Here is a 24,291-nt window from a genome sequence, read left to right as displayed (position 1 = left end):
AGAATTCAGTGAAAACAAAACTATATCTTCTTCCTGTATCTCAAGTGTTATGGCTTCATGGCACAGCACTGCAGGCAACTGACAGTTCCAAATGTGTCCCTCTAAGTAGATTTCCAAAATGGCAACAGGAGGCTAACAACTTTCGGCACTACAGTGGACAAGCGATAAGTGGCACTGCTAATCCCTAAGGCAGCCCAGTCAAGGGAAATATGAACCAAGTGAAAAGTTAGCTGTGGCTCCTAGGAACATTTTCAAGCTTTTCAGACTCTCTTCCATTCAGTTGGGAATGCCTGTATCTTTACCTCTTTTATGGAACTTTTAAAAAGCCTACTCATTCAAAAATGTTTACTGAATGCCGTGTTAGTTTGCTAATTGTTGTTACAACAAATCCCACCGATTTGGTGTACAAAAACACAGGAACAAACCACCAGCAGTGTGAAGAGACAACCCACAATGTGGGAAAAAATCTTCACCTGCTCTTCCTCAGACAAAGGTCTACTATCTCGAATCTATAAAGAACTTAAAAAGATCAGACCTCCTCAATTTAAAGACCCAATCCAAAAATGGGCATCTGAAATGAACAAACATTTCTCAAAGAAGTAGAAATAGCAAATAAATACATGAAAAAATGTTCAACATCACTGGTCATTCGAGAGATGCAAATGAAAACAACGCTGAAATTCCACTTCACTCCAGAAAGAATGGCTGCTATCATGAAATCAACCAATAACAAATGCTGGCAGGGCTGTAGGGAAAGAGGAACCCTGCTCCACTGCTGGTGGGAGTATAGACTGGTGCAACCACTATGGAAATCAGTATGGAGATACTTCAAAGAACTAGGACTGGAAGTCCCATTTGACCCCACTATTCCACTGCTGGAGTTCTTCCCCAAAGAATTAAAAGAATCATACCACAGTGATATATGTGCACCCATGTTCATAGCAGCGCAGTTTGTAATAGCTAAAACTTGGAAACAGCCCAAATGTCCATCAACTGGAGACTGGATAAAGAAAATGTGGGTTTTTTAAATAAAATGGAGTACTACTCAGCCATAACAAATGAGAAATTAGAGACATTTATAGCTAAGTGGATGCACATTGAGGTGATACTCTTAAGTGAAATAAATAGGACACACATGTATAAATACCAAATAGTTTCTCTGGTGTGAGAAACTGAAAGTGTAAATAAGGACTAAATGTATAATAAGTCATGTGAAATAGGAAGAAAAGGGGCAAAGGGGAAGGAAGTGGGAGGGCTAGGGGAAAGGATAGAAGGGAATGGGATTAATATGAGAAAATGGAAAAATAGGAACAAACTCTTTGTAAATAGGGAGGACTGGAGGGGTTGAAGGGAGGGCTGGGCAAGGGTGAAAAATAAGAACCAAGAGAGACTATGTAAAGGTGCAAATTTCCAATGATGAATGTCATTAGATTGTATACCTAAAATGTACCAATGATTAGAATGAATAATTGATAATGTAAAATAGGAAGAAAAGGTCCAAAGGGTTAGGGGTAATGGGAGGGGCAGGGGAAAGGAAAGAGGGGAAAGGAAAAAATGATGAGAACTGGAAAAAATGGAAATAAAGTCTTTGTAAATAGGGAAGGGTGGAGGGTGTGAAGGGAGGGCTAGGAATGGGGAAAAAGTAAGAACCAAGATGCATTATGTAAAGGTACAATTCCCAGTGAGAAATGTAATTGTGTTGTATACCTACAATGTACCAATAAAAGAATTTAATATTTAAAAAAACACAGGAATTTATTCTTTTACAGTTATGTAGTGCTGTAGTGTGAAATGAGTCTTACAGGGCTAAAATGAAGGTATGGGCAGGACCACATTCCTTCTAGGGAATTCAGAGGAATATCTAGTTCCTTGCTTTTTCTAATGTCGAGAGCTATATTTCTTGCTCATGGCCATTTTTTCCATCTTGAAAACTGACAATGTAGCTTCTTTCTCTCTTTCACCCTGATCTTATCATGTGGACTCCTTCCTTCCACATCCAAGTTCAGTCTGCATCTCTTTTATGAGGACAATTGTGTTTGCATATAGGGCCCACCCAGAAAATGCAGAATAATCTTCCCATCTCAACATCCTTAACTTCAACACATCTGCAAAATCCCTTTTGCCACAAAATGCAACATTCTTAGAGTCCAGGGATTAAGACATGGGGATATGGGCTGAGGGCTGAGCTCAGTGGCAGAATACTTGAATAGCATGTACCATACACCCTAGGTTTTGTTCCCCGCACCATGTGCATGTGCACACACACATATACACATACACAATATGGACATCTTTGGGGGACACTATTCAGCTTTCCACAGGTGCTGATTACCTAGCAGGCACAATGCTAGGCATCTTGTATTTGTGATGCACTTCTTGTGTTCTGCTACACTGTAAACTCCTAGAAGACAGGATCCATGTTGTTTCTCCCTCACAGTGCCTAACAGGTAGCCTTGCCTGTCACATACATTAGATATATCCTTGTATCTGTTAGGTCATTCATGAATGATATGAGCTGTACCCTGTCACATAGTAGAATTTAATTAAATTAGCTTCATTCAAATAATTATCAAGGCAGAGAGGGGAGAGATCGTGGTATCCAGACATTCAGATACAAATCACCAATTATTGTGCTCCTATAATGTGCCAGACAGATGTCTTGCAAGTTATTAAAGATAAGGACATAAGTAAGGTGATACCACCCACTGAGGAGAAATAGTGAGCAACTAAGTGTGCTCAGGCTGGCTAAGAGTGGTGTCCCAAGAAACACAGTGTCCCAGTGCACAGGTACCTTGAGCAGGACTGGATTCATGGATGCCCTTTCTAGAAGAACTCCAAGAGCTATCTAGCATCAGCACCATCCCTAACAATAATTCCATCTCCATTGCCCTATCTGCTGTTGAAATCCCCTTTCTTACATCCCTGCAAGTACTGTCCAGCTCCTGATTGCTTACCTCTGATAACAAGGAGCTCACTTCCCCCTGGGACAGCCCCTTTGATGCTCATGCCATTTTTAAAGTTAACAAAATTCTTTCTTCTGTTGAGCTGAAACAATGCCACTGCTTTTCCTAGCTCTTCTGCCTCCTATAGCTACACAGAATAGCCTTATTTCTCTGTCCATGACAATCATCTGGGTATTTCTAGAGGCTCCAATAAGTCTTGTCTTCTCATTCATCCATTTGTTCATTCAACACCTGCTTTCTGAGCATCCCTTGTATGATTGGCACTGCGCTAGGGAGTTATGATAGTGATGAACAGACAAAATTATGTCTTAGGAGGTCCCCCTTTAGCAAAGAGACAGTTTTGTGGGTAGGACAGTATAGTGAGTATTCTAGGAAAAAGAAAAATAAAGTACTATGGAAGCCAAGGGTAGAAACCAAGCAGCTAAACCAAGGGCAAAGAAGGCAGGAAGGAGCATCTGTGGTGGTTCATGTCTGTAATCCCAGCATTCTGGGAGGCTGAGACAGCAGTAAGATCACAAGTTTGAGCCCAGCCTGGCCACCTAGAGATTTAACAGGACCCTATTGCAAAATTTAAACATTTTAAAAATGGGCTGGAGCCGGGCATAGTGTCACATGCCTGTAATCCCAGTACTGGGAAGGCTAAGGCAGCCTGGGCTATATAGTGAGTTCAAAGCCAGCCTGGACTACATAGCAAGACCCTGTATAAAAAAATACATAAAATAAAAATGGGCTGGGGGTATAGCTCAGTACAGAGGCCTTGGGTTCAGGCCTCAGTACCAAGGAGGCAGGGAGTTTATCCTGGCTGGGCCAAAAAGTTTGTATAGGTTGGGGCAGGAGATAGGGCTGGAAACTCAGAGGAGGGCCAGGTCCTCAAGGACCTTGTGTCCTGTACTAAATTGTTTGGACTTTATCCTGAAGGCAGTGGGAAGCCAGAAAAGATCATTAAGCAGGGAAGTGACACAATCAGATTTTTCTTTAACAAAAATAACTCTGGCAACGGTGCAGAGGATGAAATCCAGGGGGTGAGACTAGAGGGAGGAAGACTGGTGCAGTCAGCCAGGAGGGTGATAATGAGGGCAGTGACACAGGAAATAGGAAGAAGGGAGTGAAGAGAGGATTTATGAAGTGGGTTTATCACGGAGAGGAAGACAGAGTAATCAAATTGACTCTAAGGTTGCCAGTTTGAAAAGTGATGGTAGGAACACAGGAGGAAGAGTGAGTTTCAGCAGGTGATGATGAGGTCATTGTTAGTTCTGGTGTCTTTGATACCTAGAGGTAGAAAGTTGCCTGGTGAGCAGTTGGTTGTAAAAGTGAAGTGCAAAAGAGTGGTTTGGGTATAAGTGAGAATGACAGCAGTCCTGAATCCCCCCAGATAGTTACTGAGTGCATTGTATATACCACCCACTGGAAGAAGTTCCCAGAGTTAGAAAGATTCATAAGACCATTTCTGCCCCTCAAGAGCACAGCCTGGTAGGGAAAACAGATTCATAAGCAAAGATTGAAAAAGTGATGTAAAAATGTGGCAAGAGATGTACACTCTGTACAGTAACAGCAGCATTAAGGAGAAGCCCCTCACCCAGGCTGTCTTAGTTATTTTTCTCATTGCTGAGACAAAATACCCTACACCCACAAGTTAAAGGAGGGAAGGTTTATTTTGGCTTAGTTTGTAGAGGTTTCAGTTCATAGTTGGCTGGCTTCAAAATAGAGTGGCATGGCAGAGGGGCATGGCAGAGAAGAAACAGTCCATAGCATGGTAGACAGGAAACAGCAAGCAGCAGCAACCAGCCTGCCTTCCCTCTCTCCATTTATATTCTATCCAGGCTATAAGCCTATTGATTGGTGCCACCCACACCCAGGGTGGGCCCTCCCATCATCCACACCCAGAACTTTGCTAATTCCAATCAGTGGATTAATTTAGTGCTACACACCCTTAATCCCAGTATCACACCCCTAAATCCAGCCAGCTCAGAAAAGCCCCAGCTATAAGTACATGAGGCTTTAGGGGGACATCCAGATACAAGCCATAACACAGACCAAAAAAGGGAAGGCTTCTCAAAGTAAATTCAGTCTCACGAAAATCTGCAAGAAGAAATAGGAGTTCGCCACATTAAAAAAGAGAGGGAAGGGCATTCCAGGCAAAGGGGACAGCAAAAGCCAAGACAAGAAAGTAAGAATAGTCATGACAAAGGCAGTTAATTATTGCTAGAGCCCAAAATACAAGATATGAAACAAGGGTACTTAAGGGCTAGGTCATGGAAGGCTGTAGGTTGCTTGTTCAGGTACCCTGGACTGTAAACAATGGGAGGCTAGTGAAAGTTTTTTTGGGGGGGTTGGGTACTGGGGATCAAACTCAGGACCTTGCACTTGCGAGGCAGGCAGCGGAACCACTGAGCTAAATCCCCAGCCCTAGTGAAAGTTTTAAAGTGACATGGTCATACAGATGGCTCATTCTGATGGTTCTGTTTCCCTCTCCTAGAGCACAAGCTTTATGAGGACATAGATTTGGTCTCAGTGCCTAGAACAGAGCTAGTAGACACTCAGTAGGTACTTGTTGAAGGAAGAAATAATTGTGGGAGATCAATGGAAGGGGCTAAGACTAGAGGTAAAACGGTTGTGACACTAATCCTGAGTGCAGACGATGAAGGTGTGTCCTGAAATTGCCAGTGGGAGGTACAGAGATGGTGTTGAAATTGAGAATGTTGTACCAAGGTTTTGTCTGTGTCTGTGGTAATATCTGCAATGACTTCATCCTTCTTTTAATCTATCTGACAGTCTTCTCTGTCCTGAATACTGTGAGATACCAAGGATGCAAAGAGAATTAAGATATGTGGCCTGTTTTTAAGCAGCTCTCATCTAGTGGAGTAAACAGACTAACCCATTAAGAGAGAAGTATAGTACTGTATAATGTATTATATATTTGTGCTATGAGAGATTTCCGAGCTTGGGCATTTGAAGGAAACAGCTAATCCACATGGAGGTGTGGGGCAAGGGCTCATGGTAGTGACATTTGAACTGTTATCAGACATAGACAAAGAGGTTGCCAAGTAGAGCAGGAACAGCATGGTATTCTAGGATGAAGGATCATGCAAGGAGGTACAATTGCAAAATGGCCTGATCAGGTTCCAGACTTGGTTCAGCTACAGGGATGGGAGGTAAGTTTCATCTCATGTGCAAAAGTCCATGTGACTGGTAGTAGCAACCAGTTGCAGCTGTCACTATCTGCCCTGACAAAAGCTAAACACACAGGCCTCCAATATCTCTACATCTTGCTGATTCTACCTCCTAGATAGTGTTTAACTCCAACCCCTTCTCAGTACCTCCCAGTGCCAGTCTCAGGCCAAGCCTTCATAAGGGCTGTGTTAAGAAAGATTCTGAAGTGGTCTCATCTGAACTTAATGGGAAAGACTAATCAGATCAATTAGCAGTGTCTGCCACAGATATAAAACTGAAGGATGGCCGTCTGCATGTTACATCTGTAGGCTAGAGCATAGTGTGAGGTAGAAAAGTGCAGAAGCTGGTACCTTAAAATCCATTTTTGAGAGTGTTAAAATTGAACTACTGGGGCTGAGGATGTAGCTCAGTAGTAAAGCAATTGCCTGGTATGGCTGAGCCCCTTGTTTGATCCACAGCCCTGCCAAATACTAAAAAATTGAAGTATTTATGGGTTGAAGATAAGTACTATAGATAGAAAGCTCAAATGATAGGTCTGTGACGAAGATATAGGTTTTTGGAGTTATCTGTGTACATATAAGAAACAGACAGAGTTTTTCTACAAAGGTCCAGACAGTATCTTAGACCTCACAGGCCATCAGATCTGTCATGTCTACTCAGTTTTTGAATGCCAAAGCCACCATAGACGATAATTAAATAGTCATGGCTGTGTACCAATAAAACTTGCTTTACAGAAATATATGACAGACTGCATTTGGACTGCCAGCCATAGTTTGCTGACCACGATGTAGATGGTGTATGCCTACAATCATGGGATGTAATATAGTATACTTGGCATCAAACAAGACTCCAGTTTGAGTCCCAGCTTCTACCTACTAATATTAGGTTCTTGAAAAAGTCAGTTACAACTTTCCTGATTCCAGTTCCTTATCTGTAAAATGGAGATTCAATATAGCACTTGCTTTATGGGATTGCTGTGATGAATAATTGAGCTATTGCATGTAACCACTCATTACAGTACCTTACACATAGTAAATGCCCAGTAAATATTTGCTAATTATTAATAATACTATTAGGATTGTTAGAGTTGTTATAAATTCATAATTAAGATCAGAAGTATAAATGAGTTGACTAAGGAAAAGTGAGTTGCAGAGAAGAGAACAGAAAATGAACAGTTAAGGGCCAAACAGAGGGGAAGAAACCAGAGAAAAAAACTGAGAATAAACTGGCAACATTGTAGGAAAGGAACCAGAAAGAAGTAGTACACAGGGATGTAAGGGAAAAAACTCCTTTCGTAAGAAATGTAATCATTGTGCTGCAAACATGTAGTAATAAAAAAAAACTTGAAAAAAAAGAAAAGTATGAGAGCCAAAGGAAAATAGGCAAAGGATATGAAAAGGCAGTTATCAAAAGAAATGCAAATGGGGCTGGGGATATGGCACATAGGTAAAGCCCTAATGTACACAGTGCCCTGGGTGCAATCTCCAGCACTTCAAGGAAAAAAAAAGACATGCAAATGAAAAATAAACATATAAAAGGATATTCAGTTTCAATGACAGTGACATTAAAATAAAACCATGTGTTTCTGCTGTTTGTGTATGAAATTAGAAAATATTTTAAAAATTAACAAAATGTTACCAAGGCACTAGGGAAGCAGGTACGTTTTATACACTTATTGGTGAGAATGTAAACTTTTTGAACTTTCTAGAGAAGAGTTTAGCAATAGGTATCAAAATGAAAAATGAGCAGGGCTGGGGATTTAGCTCAGTGGCACCGTGCCTGCCTTGCAAGCACAAGGTCCTGAGTTCAATCCCCAGTACCACAAAAAAATAAAGAAAAGAAAAATAAGCATGTTCTGTGACACCAGAGTCTTCTGGGAATTTACCCCGAAGTACAAATATATTTTTAAAATATACATATATAACATTGGTCCCAGCATCATGAAAGTAAAAATAACATAAAATATTCAGCAATAGAATTATTTGTAGCAGATAGACACAATGGAATACTCTACAGCCACTGAAAATGATGGCACAGCTCTACACTTACAGTTTTAGAAAGATTGTCCATGACATATTGTAAAAAGCTTATAAAATGACATTGTCTTCATTAAATAAATCATTGCACCTAACAGTGGTTTCTCATCTGCATAGTGAGATTTCAAATCATTGCACTTTTTATTAAAGTTTCAATAGTTGAAATTTTTTTTACTAAGTATTTGTTGCTTTATAGCAGTAGTGGTGATTGCATGGCACACATGCCACAGTGGGGTGTTTGTTATCATTGAAAGCTCTAAAAGGTTTGCTATCATTGCTTTATAAAAACTATAGTAAGTACCATGCTAGTAAAGCAGTTCTCTGAAAAAGAACCCCAATTTATAGCATTTGCCAATTCTGGTGATATAAATATGAGTTTCATCATCAGCTATGGTCCATCTCCCATTTCCCACTTCACTTCCACCCCCACCACAGATACACATGATGACAGCACATCAACCTCCACAGTGCCAACTGCTTCTTGGGGGCTCCTGTGCTGTGCCTCATCCTGCTGTTCAGCCGCCGAGTCTGGTATTTATTCCTGGGTACGACTAACAAGCCTGACCAACCACAGCAGATTGTATCTGCTCTCTCAGACTCCTGAATTTATCAGCATGGCAGCAGTGAGAGTGAGTACAAATGTACCTAAACAGGCAACAAATGTACCTGAAGTGCACGTGCGTGGGCCTTGCTGTTCCACGTGCAGCCTCACTGACTCTGAAGTTCTGTTCCCTCTCAGACCCCAGATTCCACATGTGTAATATGAAAACTCTGCCTTATCTCCCAAGGGCTCACAAAATTCTTAAATTCACTGTATTTAATAATCAGTTCTCACTAGCCAGCTCTGATGAACCACTGGCAGTGACTGTTTAACACAAGAGAAAGAACTGGTGTATGTTTGACAGTGCCAAATGTTAACCAAGTGAGATAAAGATTAAAAATTACCAGTCACCTATAAACCTGGTGAAAAAAGTTTCAGTGGAATATACAGTTTCAGAGTAAATGGGAAATAAGGAACTGGAGGAAGCAAAATATTTTGTAGTAAACAAAAAGAAAGAAATGAGAAAAGAAATGAGTCAAGGGAAGTTTAATTTTGAGAGGTGGGATGAAATACCAAATAGATAATGAAAGAAACTTTTTTTAAAATTTAGAGTTCATAGTATCCATGCACATTATGCATGTTTTAACATGCACAGTATATATGTTCTTAAAACAACCCTTAGTGTGGGTGTGGTTATAATTTCCATTGCATATATAGGGGACTTGAGGCTCAGAGAGGTGAAATGTCTTTTTCCAGTTGTCTCAAGAGATCAAGCCACATTTGTGTGTGCCTGTTGAACTCTACCCACTGCTTAAGCCCTGAAAATACTAAGGTGGATAAAATGTGGCCACTAACACATACACCTCAACCCTTCATCTAGGTCCTTTGTTCCCATGCTTTTAGATTCCACTTGTGCTGGGAAGAGTATAGCAAGTCATTAACCTGGGTGTAAATTTTCCATCCCTATTGGATGAAAAGAGAAGAAAGCCTAACATGGGAGGGCAAGTGGCTATTAGTGACAGTGAAGTGTAGTGTGTTGGGAACTGAGAAGGGGTCTGTTGACTTTGGCAATTGAAAGATGACTGGAATATTTTCAGTAGTGCAAAAGAGAACAGACTGAGAGGCAAATTAATAATGAGAAAATAAAGGCAGGAAAGAAAATGACAGAGCGGGAGAGTTATAGATGAGACCTGGTAAAATAGTGGTAACTTCAAAAGCACTTTTTAATGTTCAAATTACCAAAATTTGGCTAGCACAAGCCTCTTCAAGCCAGCCCTTACATGTTTTTGACATGGTCTATCAATTTTTTAAACATCTTTGCTTTCTGGTGAACAAGGTTGCCGCAGCTCCCTGAGCTTGCCGTTCAGCCATTTCTCTCAGTAACCCTGGTTCCTTTCCGTAGGAACTGGTAGGTATTTCAGAACTGCAGTGTAGGTACTAGACATACTCATTGCTACAGGCATGCATTCCTTTGAGATCTTTACTATAGACCAAGCTAGGATATATGAAACATATTGATAGAAATGGATTATATTGATGGAAAATCAATTATAGCAGCTTTTGAAAAAAAAATCTGAGGCCACAGTGATATTCTGAAGGGGGAAGTAAAAGATCTTTAGAGCAGAATAGTAGCCATTAAATATAGAAGGAAGATAGAATAGAAAAATCACAATTTTGTGCATATCACCACCATCACTCCCTATAATAATGGCTTCAGACAAAGATCATCAAATGGATTGTAAAACCATTGAGCAAATTGTTCTTGGGGAACAGGATACTCACACACGCTCAAATTATGACCCCACAGATTCTTTACTAATTACAAAGGGAGAAATGCACATGTACAGTGAGAAAATCTTAACAGTCACTAGGGTATACAAGTGGTTAAACCTCAGCATTGTCAACAGCAGTACAACCTGACATTGTGCCTCCTGATATGATATAAGAAGTACAGAGCATCGTTTATGATACGTTCTTGCCAAAAACATTTACCCTGAATCTAGTATGAAGAAACAATTAGACAAACCTAAAATGTGAGACATCCAATAAGTCAACTGGCCTGGACTCTTTAAAATGCTACTATTACCAGGCATAGTGGCACATGCCTATAATCCCAGCTCTGGGGAGGCTGAGACAGGAGGATCACCGCAAGTTTGAGACCAGTGAGTTCAAGGCCAACCTGAACTGCATAGCAAGACCATCTCAAAAAAAAATGCTACTATCATGAAAAACAAAAGAAGATAGAAGAATTCTTCTATATTTTGGAAAACACTGTGCTCAAACAGTCAAATGCAGTGTTGACTGGTTCCTCAATTGTGAGGAAAAGCAAAGACGTTTTGGGAATAATTTGGGAAATGTGGCTATTGACTATCTTTTAGATATTACTGAATTAATGTTGATTTTCTTAGGTATAATAATGTAAAAGTCTTTTTCTTAAGAGGTACTTGATGAATGAGAGAGTATCTTCATATTAGCTTACTTTCAAATGGCTGAGCAAATGGGGGAGGCATGGGAAATTAGTGACAATTGATGAATCTAGGTAAAAGGTATGTAACTTCTTTTTCTTTGTATTAAATTCTTTTATTGGTACATTGTAGGTATACAACACAATTACATTTCTCAGTGGGAATTGTACCTTTATATAATGCATCTTGGTTCTTATTTTTTCCCCATTCCTAGCCCTCCCTTCACGCCCTCCACCCTTCCCTATTTACAAAGACTTTATTTCCATTTTTTCCAGTTCTCATCATTTTTTCCTTTCCCTTCTTTCCTTTCCCCTGCCCCTCCCACTACCCCTACCCCTTTGGACCTTTTATTCCTATTTTACATTATCGATTGTTCATTCTAATCATTGGTACATTTTAGGTATACAATCTAATGACATTCATCATTGGAAATTTGCACCTTTACGTAGTCTCTCTTGGTTCTTATTTTTCACCCTTGCCCAGCCCTCCCTTCAACCCCTCCAGTCCTCCCTATTTACAAAGATTTTGTTCCTATTTTTCCATTTTCTCATATTAATCCCATTCCCTTCTATCCTTCCCCCTAGCCCTCCCACTTCCTTCCCCTTTGCCCCTTTTCTTCCTATTTCACATGACCTATTATACATCTAGTCCTTATTTACACTTTCAGTTTCTCACACCAGAGAAACTATTCGGTATTTACACATGTGTGTCCTATTTATTTCACTTAAGAGTATTGCCTCAGTGTGCATCCACTTAGGTATAAATGTCTCTAATTTCTCATTTTTTATGGCTGAGTAGTACTCCATTTTATAAAAAAACCACATTTTCTTTATCCAGTCTCCAGGTGATGGGCATTTGGGCTGTTTCCAAGTTTTAGCTATTACAAACTGTGCTGCTATGAACATGGGTGCACATATATCACTGTGGTATGATTCTTTTAATTCTTTGGGGAAGAACTCCAGCAGTGGAATAGCGGGGTCAAATGGGACTTCCAGTCCTAGTTCTTTGAGGTATCTCCATACTGATTTCCACAGTGCTTGCACCAGTCTACACTCCCACCAGCAGTGGAGCAGGGTTCCTCTTTCCCCACAGCCCCTCCAGCATTTGTTATTGGTTGATTTCATGATAGCAGCCATTCTTTCTGGAGTGAAGTGGAATTTCAGCGTTGTTTTCATTTGCATCTCTCAACTGACCAGTGATGTTGAACATTTTTTCATGTATTTATTTCCTATTTCTACTTCTTTGTCTGAGAAATGTCTGTTCATTTCAGATGCCCATTTTCAGATTGGGTCTTTAAATTGAGGAGGTCTGATCTTTTTAAGTTCTTTATAGATTCAAGATAGTAGACCTTTGAGGAAGAGCAGGTGAAGATTTTTTCCCACCTTGTGGGTTGTCTCTTCACACTGCTGGTGGTTTCTCTTGCTGTGCAGAAGCTTTCTAATAAGAAGAGATCCCATTTGTTGATTGTTTGTGCTAGTTCACGGGCAACTGAGGTTTTGTTCATAAAATCTTTTCCCACACCGATGTCTTCAAGGGTTCTACCTAACCTCTGTTCCAACTGGTTCAGAGTTTCTATTTTAATATTTAGATCTTTAATCCATTTTGATTTTAGTTTAGTGCATGGTGAGAGATACAGGTCTAGTTTTAATCTTTGGCAAGTTGAAGCCCAATTTTTCCAGCACCATTTATTAAAGAGGCTATCTTTCCTCCAGTGTGGGTGTTTGGCTCCTTTGTCGAAGATGAGATGGCTGAGTGTGTCTGGCGTTGTTTCTGCATCTTCTAATCTGTTCCACTGGTCCTCAGGTCTGTTTCTTTGCCAGTACCATGCTGTTTTTATGACAGTAGCTTTGTAGTATAGTTTCAGGTTGGGGATTGTGATACCCCCTACCGTGTCTCTGTTACCTAGAATTGCTTTTGCTATTCTGGGTCTCGTCTTGTTCCAAATGAATTTTTGGATTGTTTTCTCAAGGTCTATGAAGTATGCTGCTGGGATCTCAATTGGAATTGCATTAAATCTATACAGCAGTTTTGGAAGTATGGCCATTTTCACTATATGAATCCTTCCTACCCAGGAGCAGGGGATGTCTGTCCATGTTCTGATATCATCTTCAATCTCTCTTTTCAGAGTGCCATAGTTTTCAGAGAAGAGGGCTTTGATTTCTTTCGTTAGGATGATTCCTAGTTTTTTAAGTTTTTTGGATGCTATTGTGAAAGGAATTATTTGCCCTATTTCTCTCTCAGTGAGTCTATCATTCGTGTAGAGGAAAGCTATTGATTTTTGTGTGTTGACCTTGTAACCAGCTACTTGACTGAATTTGGTTATTAAGCCTAGAAGACTTTTGGAGGAGTTCTTGGGGTCTTCTATATAGAGTATCATGTCATCTGCAAATAATGACAATTTGACTTCTTCATTTCCTATCTTTATTCCTTTTATTTCTTCCTCTTGTCTAATTGCCGTGGCTAATGTTTCCAGAGCTATATTGAACAAGAGTGGTGATAGTGGACATCCTTGTCTTGTTCCTGATTTTAGTGTGAAGGATTTCAGTTTTTGACCATTTAGTATGATATTGGCTGTTGGTTTTTCATAGATGGCTTCTATCAGTTTGAGGTAGAGACCATCTATTCCAATTTTTTGCAGGTTTATTATCATAAATGCATGTTGGATTTTGTCAAATGCTTTTTCTGCATCTGTGGAGATAATCATATGGTTTTTGTCCTTGGCTCTATTGATATAGCGTATTACATTAATTGATTTTTGTATATTGAACCATCCCTGCATCCCTGGGATGAATCCCACTTGATCAGGGTGTATGATCTTCTTGATGATCTTCTGCATTCTGTTTGCCAGTATCTTATTAAGGATTTTTGCATCTATGTTCATTAGTGAGATTGGCCTATAGTTCTCTTTTTCAGTTGGGTCTTTCTCTGCTTTGGGGATCAAGGTGATGCTTGCTTGGAGGAATGAATTTGGGAGTATTGCTTCCCTTTCCATTTCATTGAAGAGTTTAAACAGTAGTGGCAGCAGTTCCTCTCTAAATGTCTTGTAGAATTCAGCAGTGAAGCCATCAGGGCCCGGGCTTTTCTTAGGTGATAAGTTTTTAATTACATTTTCAATTTCATTGGTTGACATTGGGTTGTTCAGAATTTTTAGGTCTTCTTCATTCAACTTTGGTAATTCATATGTATCTAGGAATCTGTCCATTTCTTCTGTGTTGTCCATCTTATTGGCATATAGGTTCTGGAAGTAGGTATTGATGATCCTCTGGATTTCTGCTGGGTCTGTTGTAATTTCACCCTTTTCATTCCTAATTGCATGGATTTGGGCCTTTTCTTTCCTTTTTCTGACAAGGTTGGCTAAATGTTTGTCAATTTTGTTGATTCTTTGGAAGAACCAACTCTTGGCTTCATTGATTTTTTGTATCATTCTCTTAGTCTCCATTGCATTGATTTCTCCTCTCATCTTTATAGTTTCCTCCCTTGTATGAGCTTTGGGGTTGTCCTGCTCTTCTTTTTCTAGCAGCTTGAGGTTCAGGATCAGGTTGTTTAATTGGGCATGTTCTGTTTTCCTAATATGCGTATTCACTGCTATGAATTTCCCTCGTAAGACTGCTTTCAGTGTGTCCCATAGATTCCGATATGTTGTATTGTCATTGTCATTTAATTGAGGGAACTGTCTGATTTCTTCTTTAATTTCCTCTGTGACCCATTGGTTATTGAGAAGTGTGTTGTTCAATTTCCACGTGTTTATGAAATTTTTTGAGTTTCTTTTGCTATGGATCTCCACTTTCATTGTACTATGGTCTGATAATATACAGGGGATAACTTGATCTGCCAAGAGGATAGCTACTCCTGCTTTTTTTCGGGTTCCTGTCGCATGCAGTATTGTTTCCCACCCTTTAACTTTCAGTCTATGAGTTTCCTTTTGAATGAAGTGTGTTTCTTGTATGCAGCATATTGTTGGATTTTGCTTCTTGACCCATTCTGCCAGTCTATTTCTTTTGATTGGTGAATTGAGACTATTAACGTTGATGGTTATAGCTGAAACGTATTGACTTGTCATTGCCATGACTTTTTCTTTTTGTTGGGTTCTCCCCCTTTCCATTGAATTTCTTGTCATGCCAGATGGGTTCATTCTGCTTTGCTTCCTGGGGTTGTGATCCTCAATGTCTGTTCCTAGGCTATTGTGTAAAATTCTTTGGAGTGCTGGTTTGGTATTCACGAAGTTCCTAAGGTGCTCTTTGTCATGAAAGTATCTTATTTCTCCATCCATTTTGAAAGATAGTTTTGCAGGGTACATCAATCTGGGTTGGAGGCTGTTTTCTTTTAGGGCTTGGAATATGTCACTCCAAGCTCTTCTTGCCTTGATGGTTTGTGTTGAGAAGTCTGCTGTGATTCTGATGGGCTTTCCTTTGTATGTGATTTGTTTCTTTTCACTGACTGCTTGGAGAACTTTATTCTTCTGTTGTGTTTCTGGAATCTTAACAATTATATGCCTCTGTGTAGATTTTTTTTGATCAAGGCTATTTGGAGTCCTGTATGCCTCACTTATCTGTATGTCCAGCTCTTTTCCCCTGCTTGGGAAGTTTTCTGCCATTATTTCTGTGAAGAGATTTTTTATGTCATCTGCACTCTCTCCTGTTTCTTCATTGAGCCCAATCAGTCTTATGTTATTCTTTTTTGCATCATCTAGCAGCTGCTGGATTGATTTCTCATGTTGCCTTATAATTTTGAAGCAATGTTTCTTTTCCTGGTCACTAATTGCAATCTTATCTTCCATATCTGAAATTCTGTCCTCACATTGGCTCATTCTGCTGTGTAGACTTTCAGTGGAGTTTTTCATGTCCTGGAAATCTATTTGCATCTGTTGTATGGATTCCATTTGTTTCTTATGTTGGGATTCCATCATGTTCCTGAGCTCCTCTCTAGATTTATTAATCATGTCTTGCACTAGGGGCACAATTTCTCCTGTTATCTGAGAAATTATTTCTGATTTCATTTTTTCCAGATCCCCTTTTGTTGCCAGTTCAGTGGGTCCAGGTGGTTGAGAATCAGAGTGTTCTATCTCATTTCCCTTTGGGGTTGCTGTAGGTGATCTGGAAGTCTGGTTTTGAGACTTATTTACGTGTTTTCTCATTTCGCCTGGGGCAGGGGGCTGTTAGCACCTGCACGGATTACCTCCTCTGAGGTGGGTGAGGTGGAACAGGGGCTGGGAGCAGCGGTAGGGATGGTGACCCAAAAGCCCTTTCCTGTGGGCTGGGAGCAGCCGGAGGGATGGTGGCCGGGAAACCCCTTCCTCTGGACCAGGTGCAGTGGGACGACGCCTCAGAAGCCCCTACCTCTGGGCTGGGAACAGCGGGACTCAGTACCTTGGTCTGGTGGTCTGGTGTCCTCTGCGTCTTTGTAGTGTGGAATCAGGTGGCCGCCTGTCTGCAGCGGGGTGATTCGGTGTCTTCTGCGTGACTCAGGACCTCGGTAGGGCGTGCACAGACCTGCCTGTCTGCAGCGGGCAGATTCGGCGTGTTCTGGGCGACTCACGACCTAGATAGGGCATGGGCCGACCTGCCTGTCTGCAGCTGGGTTATTGGGCATCTTCCGCGTGACCTCTATATCCTTTGAAATTCTGTAAAATCTGTGGTAATGTCTCGTAGATCTTGATATTGTAATTTAAAAAATGTATAATGGATATTGTGTGACAAGAAGTAAAGGTCTAAAGGAGAAGGGGAAGTGGGAGGGGCAGGGGAACGGAAAAAAGGGAAAAGAAAAAATATGAGAAAAGGAAAAAAATGGAAACAAAGTCTTTGCAAATAGGGAGGGGTGGAGCAGGTGAAGGGAGGGCAGGGAAAGGGGAAAAAAATAGGAACCAAGATACTCATGTAATGGTACAAGATCCCAATGATGAATGTAATTGTATTTTATACCTAAAATGTGCCAATAAAATTAATGGGGGGAAAAAAGCAAAAAAAAAAATACAACCATGTAAAAGAATTATGCAAAATAGTGCATTATTAAACTCAACTCCAGTGTTTGTCAATATTAAAAAAAAAAAAGTGAAGGGCTGTGGATGCAGCTCAGTGGTAGAGTGTTTGCATAGCATGCATAAGGCTCTGAGTTCCATACCCTGCACTACAAAAAAAAAAAAAAAAAGGAAGAAGGAAGAAAGAAAAGACAACTAATATAGTCAGGGAAAACATTTATAAATCGTGTAGCTGATACAACATTTGTGTCCGGAAATTACAATTAATGATAAAAAGCTAAAAACATAGCCAAGGATTTGAATAGACACTTATACAAAAAAAATTACATAAATGTACAATAAGCACTTGGAAAGATGTTCAACATCATTATTTATTATAGAAATGCAAATTATAACCACAATGAGATCCCACTTCACACCCAGTAAGATAGCTACAATCAAAATGACAATAACAAATGTAGATGAGGAAATGGAAAAACCAGAACTTTCATGTGTTGTCAGCAGGACTTTAAAATAATGCAAGCACTTTGTAAAAACAGTCTGGCAATTCCTCAAAAGCACACATATAACTGTGTATGTGTGCCGTTCTCCATTCCACATTACTGAGGAACAAAAAACAAGGCCACTGTGGCTGGAGCAAAGTGTATATTGGGGACAATGGCACAAAAGGATAGCGAAGTTACCAGGAGCCACATCATGCAAGACCTTGTAGACCATGTTCAGACTTTGTATTTTATTCTAAATGTTATAAAATTTTGCGCAAGGGATCTTGGATCTTAGGAAATTTGTAATATCCACTAAAAGAATGAGAAAGAGATGATTAGAGAGAAGTCCAAGAATTACTGAGCATCCTTGAAAGCACACCTGTGTGGGGAACCATAGATGTTTGATGGTGTGTGTCTGCAGTTATATGGATTTTATTCCAGCAGCACTTAGACATCTTCTGCATCCTTCGAAGCAGAGAAAATGGGTGGTCAGATTTAAGGTTGGGATTTGAGGTTCAGATGGTAAGAGGAAATTGGAAAAGTTAGTTTCATCATGGTAAACTAAGTCATAACTACTCAAGTAGGTTCTTAAAAACTCAAAACCCTTTCAGATGTGGCCTTACATCATATCACCTACCCTCCTGAGTTGTTTTACATCAGTGAATTACCTTGTGTTTCAGTATTAAATTTTACCCTAGTAATATTCAGTCATTTTGCCAGTTGCTTCAAGTCATTTCAATTTTGTGTCTGAAAAACAGCACTACCATGTCTAACTTTATTTTTAGACATATTTATTAAAAACTTCCTATCCTGTCACACTTTTTTAAAGACTCATGGCATAGCCCTAGAGCCAGGACCAGCTTCTGCATAAATCCATGCTTTGTTCCTCTGTTTGTTTAGTGGAATGCATTAAAAAATGGGACACTGTCCCTTAGAATTTTGTGGTTTGGTTTTGACTATTCCATTTTCTAATAATCTGTTCCAATGTTTTTCTAATTTATCATATTTGAATCTGTAAGTGAATAACTGAAGGCTATTTTTTATTTTATTTATGCAAATCTTTTTCTCTAGATATTTCGTCATTCTTATACATTCTTTTAAAATTTAAAAAACATTTATTTCAGTCTACCAGGTACCAAACCACTGTGCTAGGTACTGAAGGTATAAAGGTGAATAAAACACAGTCCTTCCTGTCAAACAGTTTATGGTCTAGTGGAGGAAACAGCAGTAAGTAATCACTGAAAGCTACCTTGAGAAGTACTATGGTAGAGGTTTGAATAAACTATAGAAACACACAAAACACAGGGAAAGTCAGTTTTGTCTACCTGGGAATATGGACTTTCAGGGATGTCTTCACAGCTGAATCTTAAAGAATGAGTAAGAGGTTGTCAGAATAGATGGAAGTCATTCAATAGTTCTAAAACTATGTGTGTACAAAGGTACAGAGGCACCCTGTAACCTTTAGAATGCAGAGATAAGTTTGGTATGGTTAAAACTTGGGTATTTAGTCAGGTGTGGTGGTGCGCACCTATTAGCCCAGCACTCTGGGAGGCTTAGACCAGAGGATCAAAAGTTCCAGCCCAGCCTGGGCAACTTAGGAAGACCTTGTCTCAAAATTTAAAAAAAAATAAAAATAAAAGAGCTGGAGATACAGCTCAGTGCATAGGCCCTGTGCTCAGTCTCCAGTACTGAAAAAATAAAAAAAGATTTCAGTACTTGAGAGAAATACCTGAGATAAGAGGGCTTCTTGAGAAGTAGGCAGAGGCAAAAATAGCAAGGGCCTTGCATGTTATGCTAAAGGACCCATTGAGGGGCTTTTAAGCAGGGCAGTGATATTGTCAGAGTCATGCTTTAGGAAAGTCTAATGAGTGTTGTCAAATGTGTGAGCAAGGAGTAGGCAGTGAGAGTAGAGAGCTGCTTGAGGCTCTGTAGCATTCAGCCAGTCCTTCATGCTAAAATGTAAATCATTTTTATTTCTAAGTTTTACAAGAAGAATAGCCTTTTCTTTTCCTACTTTACAAGGAGCTAATGAGAGTACATGAGACAAGTCCTCTGAGCCTCTTAGAAGTTTCCTGGTTAGGGCTAAGTGGTAGAAGACTGAGACAAGTATAGTCTATACCAGCAATGGCGAACCTTTTAGAGCTTTCAGTGATACAAACAGCCCACTGTGGCATGCGTGCCATAGGTTTGGCACCACTGGTCTATACCATGGAATTGAACAGTTACTCATGCACATCTTATGCATTTTTTTCATTCATTAATTTTATTGGTACATTTTAGGTATATGATATGCTGACATTCATTATTGGGAATTTGTACCTTTACATAACATATCTTGGTTCTTATTTTTCCCCCATTTCCCTGCCCTCCCTTCTTCCCCTCCACCCCTCCCTATTTACAAAGACTTTGTTTCCATTTTTCCTTTTCTCATATTTATTCCTTTCCCTTATGCATTTTTTTAAAATGTGTATTAGCTTTGTCTTTAAGCTGGATTCAACACAATTATAAACACCTCAAGGGCAGGACCTGGGACATCTTGTGTTGTCCACAACCCCCAAAGGCAGAGCATAGAATGAGTCCTCGGCAGCTACTGCAGGTTGATTGCATTCAGTGGCCCCCTTGAGCAGACTGCCTGAGACGGAGAAGATCACAGTACTTGGTGGTGACTAATGGTAACATTCTATTTCAGGGCTTATTCTCTAACAGTGGCCAAAAAAGGTTCCAAGCCTCATTCAGCCAGTCTTGAGTACCAAGCAAGGTCCCTTGACTTTCTGCCTTTGGCATGATACCTCCCTATAAATATAAGGTGCAACTCATGAAACTTTCTTCTCCATAAAATAGCAATACAATTTTGCTAGGAAGTCACAATCTATAGGCAAATGATGTTGTGTTCAAAAATTTCAGATTTCAGAGCATTCTAGATTTGGGATTTTTGGATTAGTAATGCTCAACTGGAAAAGTCTATGCAAATATCTCCAAATTTAAAAAAAAACAACAACTCCGAAATTTGAAACACTTCTGGTCTAAAGCATTTTGGATAGGGGTATTCAACCTGTATTCTATATACCTGGTGTTTTAATTAATATAAGTATAATATAACAAGACTCCTAGGTGTTCCTAATCCAACTTTTGAACAACGTTGATAATATATGGTCAAACTTTTTAGAGGGTTGTAGTCATATGTCAAGCAGCACCCTTGTTTTGTTTTGATTTGTTTTTCTCAAAAATTATCTTAAATTTGCATCAACCAAAGCCAGAAAATCTGAAAGCAGCCCCTGCTTTTTTCCCCCAAGTACTGGGGATTGAACTCAGGGCCTTCACAATGCGCTACAACCCCAGCTCTTTTTGTTTTTATTTTGAGACAGGGTCTTGATAAGTTGCTAAGTTGCCCAGGCAGGTCTCAAACTTGCCATCCTCCTGCCTCAGGCTCCTAGAGTGCTGGGATGACAGGCGTGTGCCAACATACCCAGCTCATCCCCTGCATTTTTAAAGATAGCACTATCTTTCTCTCTGCAGAGGTTGTGGTGAATTCACTGAACACAATGGTATTTCCTCCTATCCACATCTAAATTAAAGTCCATCCAATTTACTGGGCTGTCTTAAATAGACTGGGGGTACAAGCACATAAAGTCTTTGGCCCTTGAGACACTCATCTTGTGGTGGGACCAGGCATAGAAATACAGGTCCATACATATTAAGCCCAGGACAGCTGCTTTGCCAGTGCTTTTGTTTTTTCTCTATCTAGAAAGGTTGAACAGACACAATTTTTCTACCAATGATACCTAAAATGTTATTTTCCTTGTGAAAGAAGAAAGTACATTTAATTCCTCTACCCAGTATTGATGTCTAAACCATTGAAGTTTTTTAGAGTTTAAAATAAAAAATGATACTTTTATTAACCAGAATCTTTAGGGAATAGAGTGCTCTGATTAATTGAATTTTCTGGTTTAGTGGACATTTATACCAGACAGATTTTGGGGTATTTTATCCATTTTCTCAGACCTCTTTTAAAAATGCACCTATATATTTCTGCCTTAGCAAACAGAGTCCACTAGACCCGATTGAATTTTGCTCCTCTTACTGAAAGTTACATGGTGATTCTTCCCCCTAGATTCTACTGGGTAAGATTATTGAGGGTACAGGATAGTGACTAAATTTGGGCTGAACCTGAGGTTCACCCTTGGAAATGGCTTTTGAAAACTTGTTTGGTTTCTTATTTGCTTCTCTCCCTAAAAGCAAAGTTCATGAAAGAAAAGTTCACTGGCCAAGTGAAGGCTTTGATTTGCTAACCTACATTTTACTGAATAAAAACATATTTTAGAGAAAGAAAATTCTATCTATGTCATCTGAGAAAAATGTGCAAAAGAACTCAGAGCCAGGAAAGTGAGACCTTGCACGTCCAAGGGGAACAACTAGTGAACTTAGTTCATCGTGACTTCTCTACTCAATTCATTCCCCTGCCAATTAATCTTACAGCAGTTTTCAGGGACCCACTCACCTCTTTCATGCTTCTGCAGTAGACATGTTAAATTCTATGAACTATCTAAGATCTTAGTGGTAAACAGAACTGTTTGCACATTTTCCATCCAGTTATGTTGGATGGAATAATTATCCAAAGGGAAATATAGTCCACTGCTTTAAAAAGGCCTCTGATGCTCCTCACCATATTGGATTCATAGTTTTCTTGATTCACTTTCAAGCAATACTGGATTACCTTGTTTCTACTCACCCTAGCCTTCATTTGTCTTCAGTCACTACTGCTTATCAGGCCAAATGGTGCAGAAAGAGTGAGAACTGTGGAGAATTATGCTGTTGTCACATTTATTTTATTTCCTGAATAACATTTTCAGTAGCTTTGTCACAGGGTTAATGAATTTGTTTTTATTAACAAGTAGGGCCTTCTTGACCTAATCATTTTCCACATATATTCCTGTATAAATTCTTGAATCTGAAGGTGCTAGGTCAATAACTCAATTGGGTTTATAGAGGATAGGGCCACTGCAAAGTTAGTTAATGCAAATATTACCCTCAGTTATTTACTTGCCTTTTGGGGGAATTTGTAAAACTCATTTATCTCAAATCCAAATAACCTAAAGGAGATTATTATGGTTTAGTGGTTACTATAGAAGAAATCTGAATATAAGTTGCTACTAAAAAAGATTTGTAGTTGATAGAGGAGAAATATTACTCTCAACCTGCTAGATGTCAGATGCGCTCAGTTTGTGTCCCCTGAAATTGAAGAATGAATTCTAAAGGATAAAGAGGTTAAGAGTAGGAAAGGTTTATTGGGGAATCAGAATAGCTCCTGAGAGACAGGAGGGGTCCCTAGTGGGTTGTCACTGAAGCCCTTTGTTGGGGGTAATTTACACAGCAAAGTCACAATGTGGTACAACGTGGGTCAAACTATAATCAACCAATAAGATTACAAGTATAGCTGCTTAGCTAATATTGGTCCAGTAGGGAAGCAGGGTACCTAGAAAGGGTATATGACTGACATCATTAACCTTGGCTTATCTATGACTTCTAGAACTGGAACATTTTGGGGAAGGGATAGGTCTAGGTGTTCTGGTCACCCACCAGGGTGTCTGATGCACATCTGGACTTCATGGACTGAGTGGTAAAAAATTACAGTATAATCTCAAATTTCCATTCATCCCATAGGGAAGTACTGTACACAAGTCTGGCCATTGTGACTTTATCTTGAGGCCTTGCCTTCTTCAGATGTGCCTCCAACCGCAGTTGTGATGTGTTCTTATTTTCTGCACTGACTACCTGGAGGGCCTGTCCCTGTCTAACTCCCTATTAATGTATACCAAATTTAGCTGCCTGTAATATGGTTGACCATTTTAGTAACCAATAAGCTCTTAAATCCAAACATACATAGTACTTACCTCACAGAGTTGTTTTGAAAATTGAGTTGTTAATATTGAAAGCACTTAGTGCAGTTCCTGGCACAGGATAATCAATAAATGTTGGCTATTGTTTTTATCACGTGCCAACAACAGAGGAAAGCCAAACTATACTGCCAGCTGGTTCTGAAAGAGCTTTAATGAAAGTAAAAATGATAAGAATCATGCTAACACTAGAATAGAAAATGGGTATCTGAGCAAGTCCTACAAAGGTCCAAATGAGAAAACATAGTTGGGAATCTATAATGCTGAATATTTTTACAATTTTCCATTTATTGGATTACTACAAATAGAAAAGTTTGATAACATAGTATGTACATTGTTACAGATCCATGGAAGGCAATTTGACAATTATGTCTAAATTACAAATGAAATCTTTTGATCCAGGGATTGCATCTCGTAATATATCTTTGATGTGTATTCATGCACATTCAAAAAGATATGTGCAAGCCAGATGTTGTGGTACTTGCCTGTATTCCCAGCATTCTGGGAGGCTGAGGCAGGAGGATGGAAAGTTTGAGGTCAGCCTAGGCAATTTAGCAAGACCTGTCATGATTTTTTTTAAAATATAAGGGCTAGGAATGAAGTTCACTGTGAAAGCCCTATGTTCAATCCTGAATACAAAAAAAAAGTTATATGCAAGAATCTATCACAGAGTACTTGTAAAAGCAAAACTTGCGGAACAACCTAAATGTCCATCAGTAAATACCAGGACTGAAAAATCTTTTTTAAAAAGTCGTTTTAATT

The 24,291-nt window shown here is 39.5% G+C and overlaps 1 protein-coding gene across 22 annotated transcripts in view; it reads left to right on the top strand.

Moving 5' to 3' along the window:
- The window catches only part of Hdac8 (histone deacetylase 8), a 235,006-nt gene that overhangs the window by 27,855 nt on the left and 182,860 nt on the right, over window positions 1–24,291 (top strand). Inside the window, exon 5 of one of the 22 annotated variants that reach the window (XM_087210554.1) lies at window positions 8,606–9,213. The exons of the other annotated variants lie outside the window; for them this stretch is intronic. Within the exon in view, the coding sequence (XP_087066680.1) occupies window positions 8,606–8,615 (10 nt within the window). The 3' untranslated portion in view covers window positions 8,616–9,213. Of the gene's footprint in view, window positions 1–8,605; window positions 9,214–24,291 lie in introns of those variants that run through there. 22 annotated transcript variants of the gene reach the window in all.

This window comes from Heterocephalus glaber, unplaced genomic scaffold (assembly GCF_053883595.1).
Source record: "Heterocephalus glaber isolate CG9 unplaced genomic scaffold, H.glaber_assembly_v1.0 deba00001145, whole genome shotgun sequence".
Lineage (NCBI taxonomy): Eukaryota > Metazoa > Chordata > Mammalia > Rodentia > Bathyergidae > Heterocephalus > Heterocephalus glaber.
Note: the sequence above shows the minus strand (reverse complement) of the source record. Positions and strands in the feature narration are given on the sequence as shown.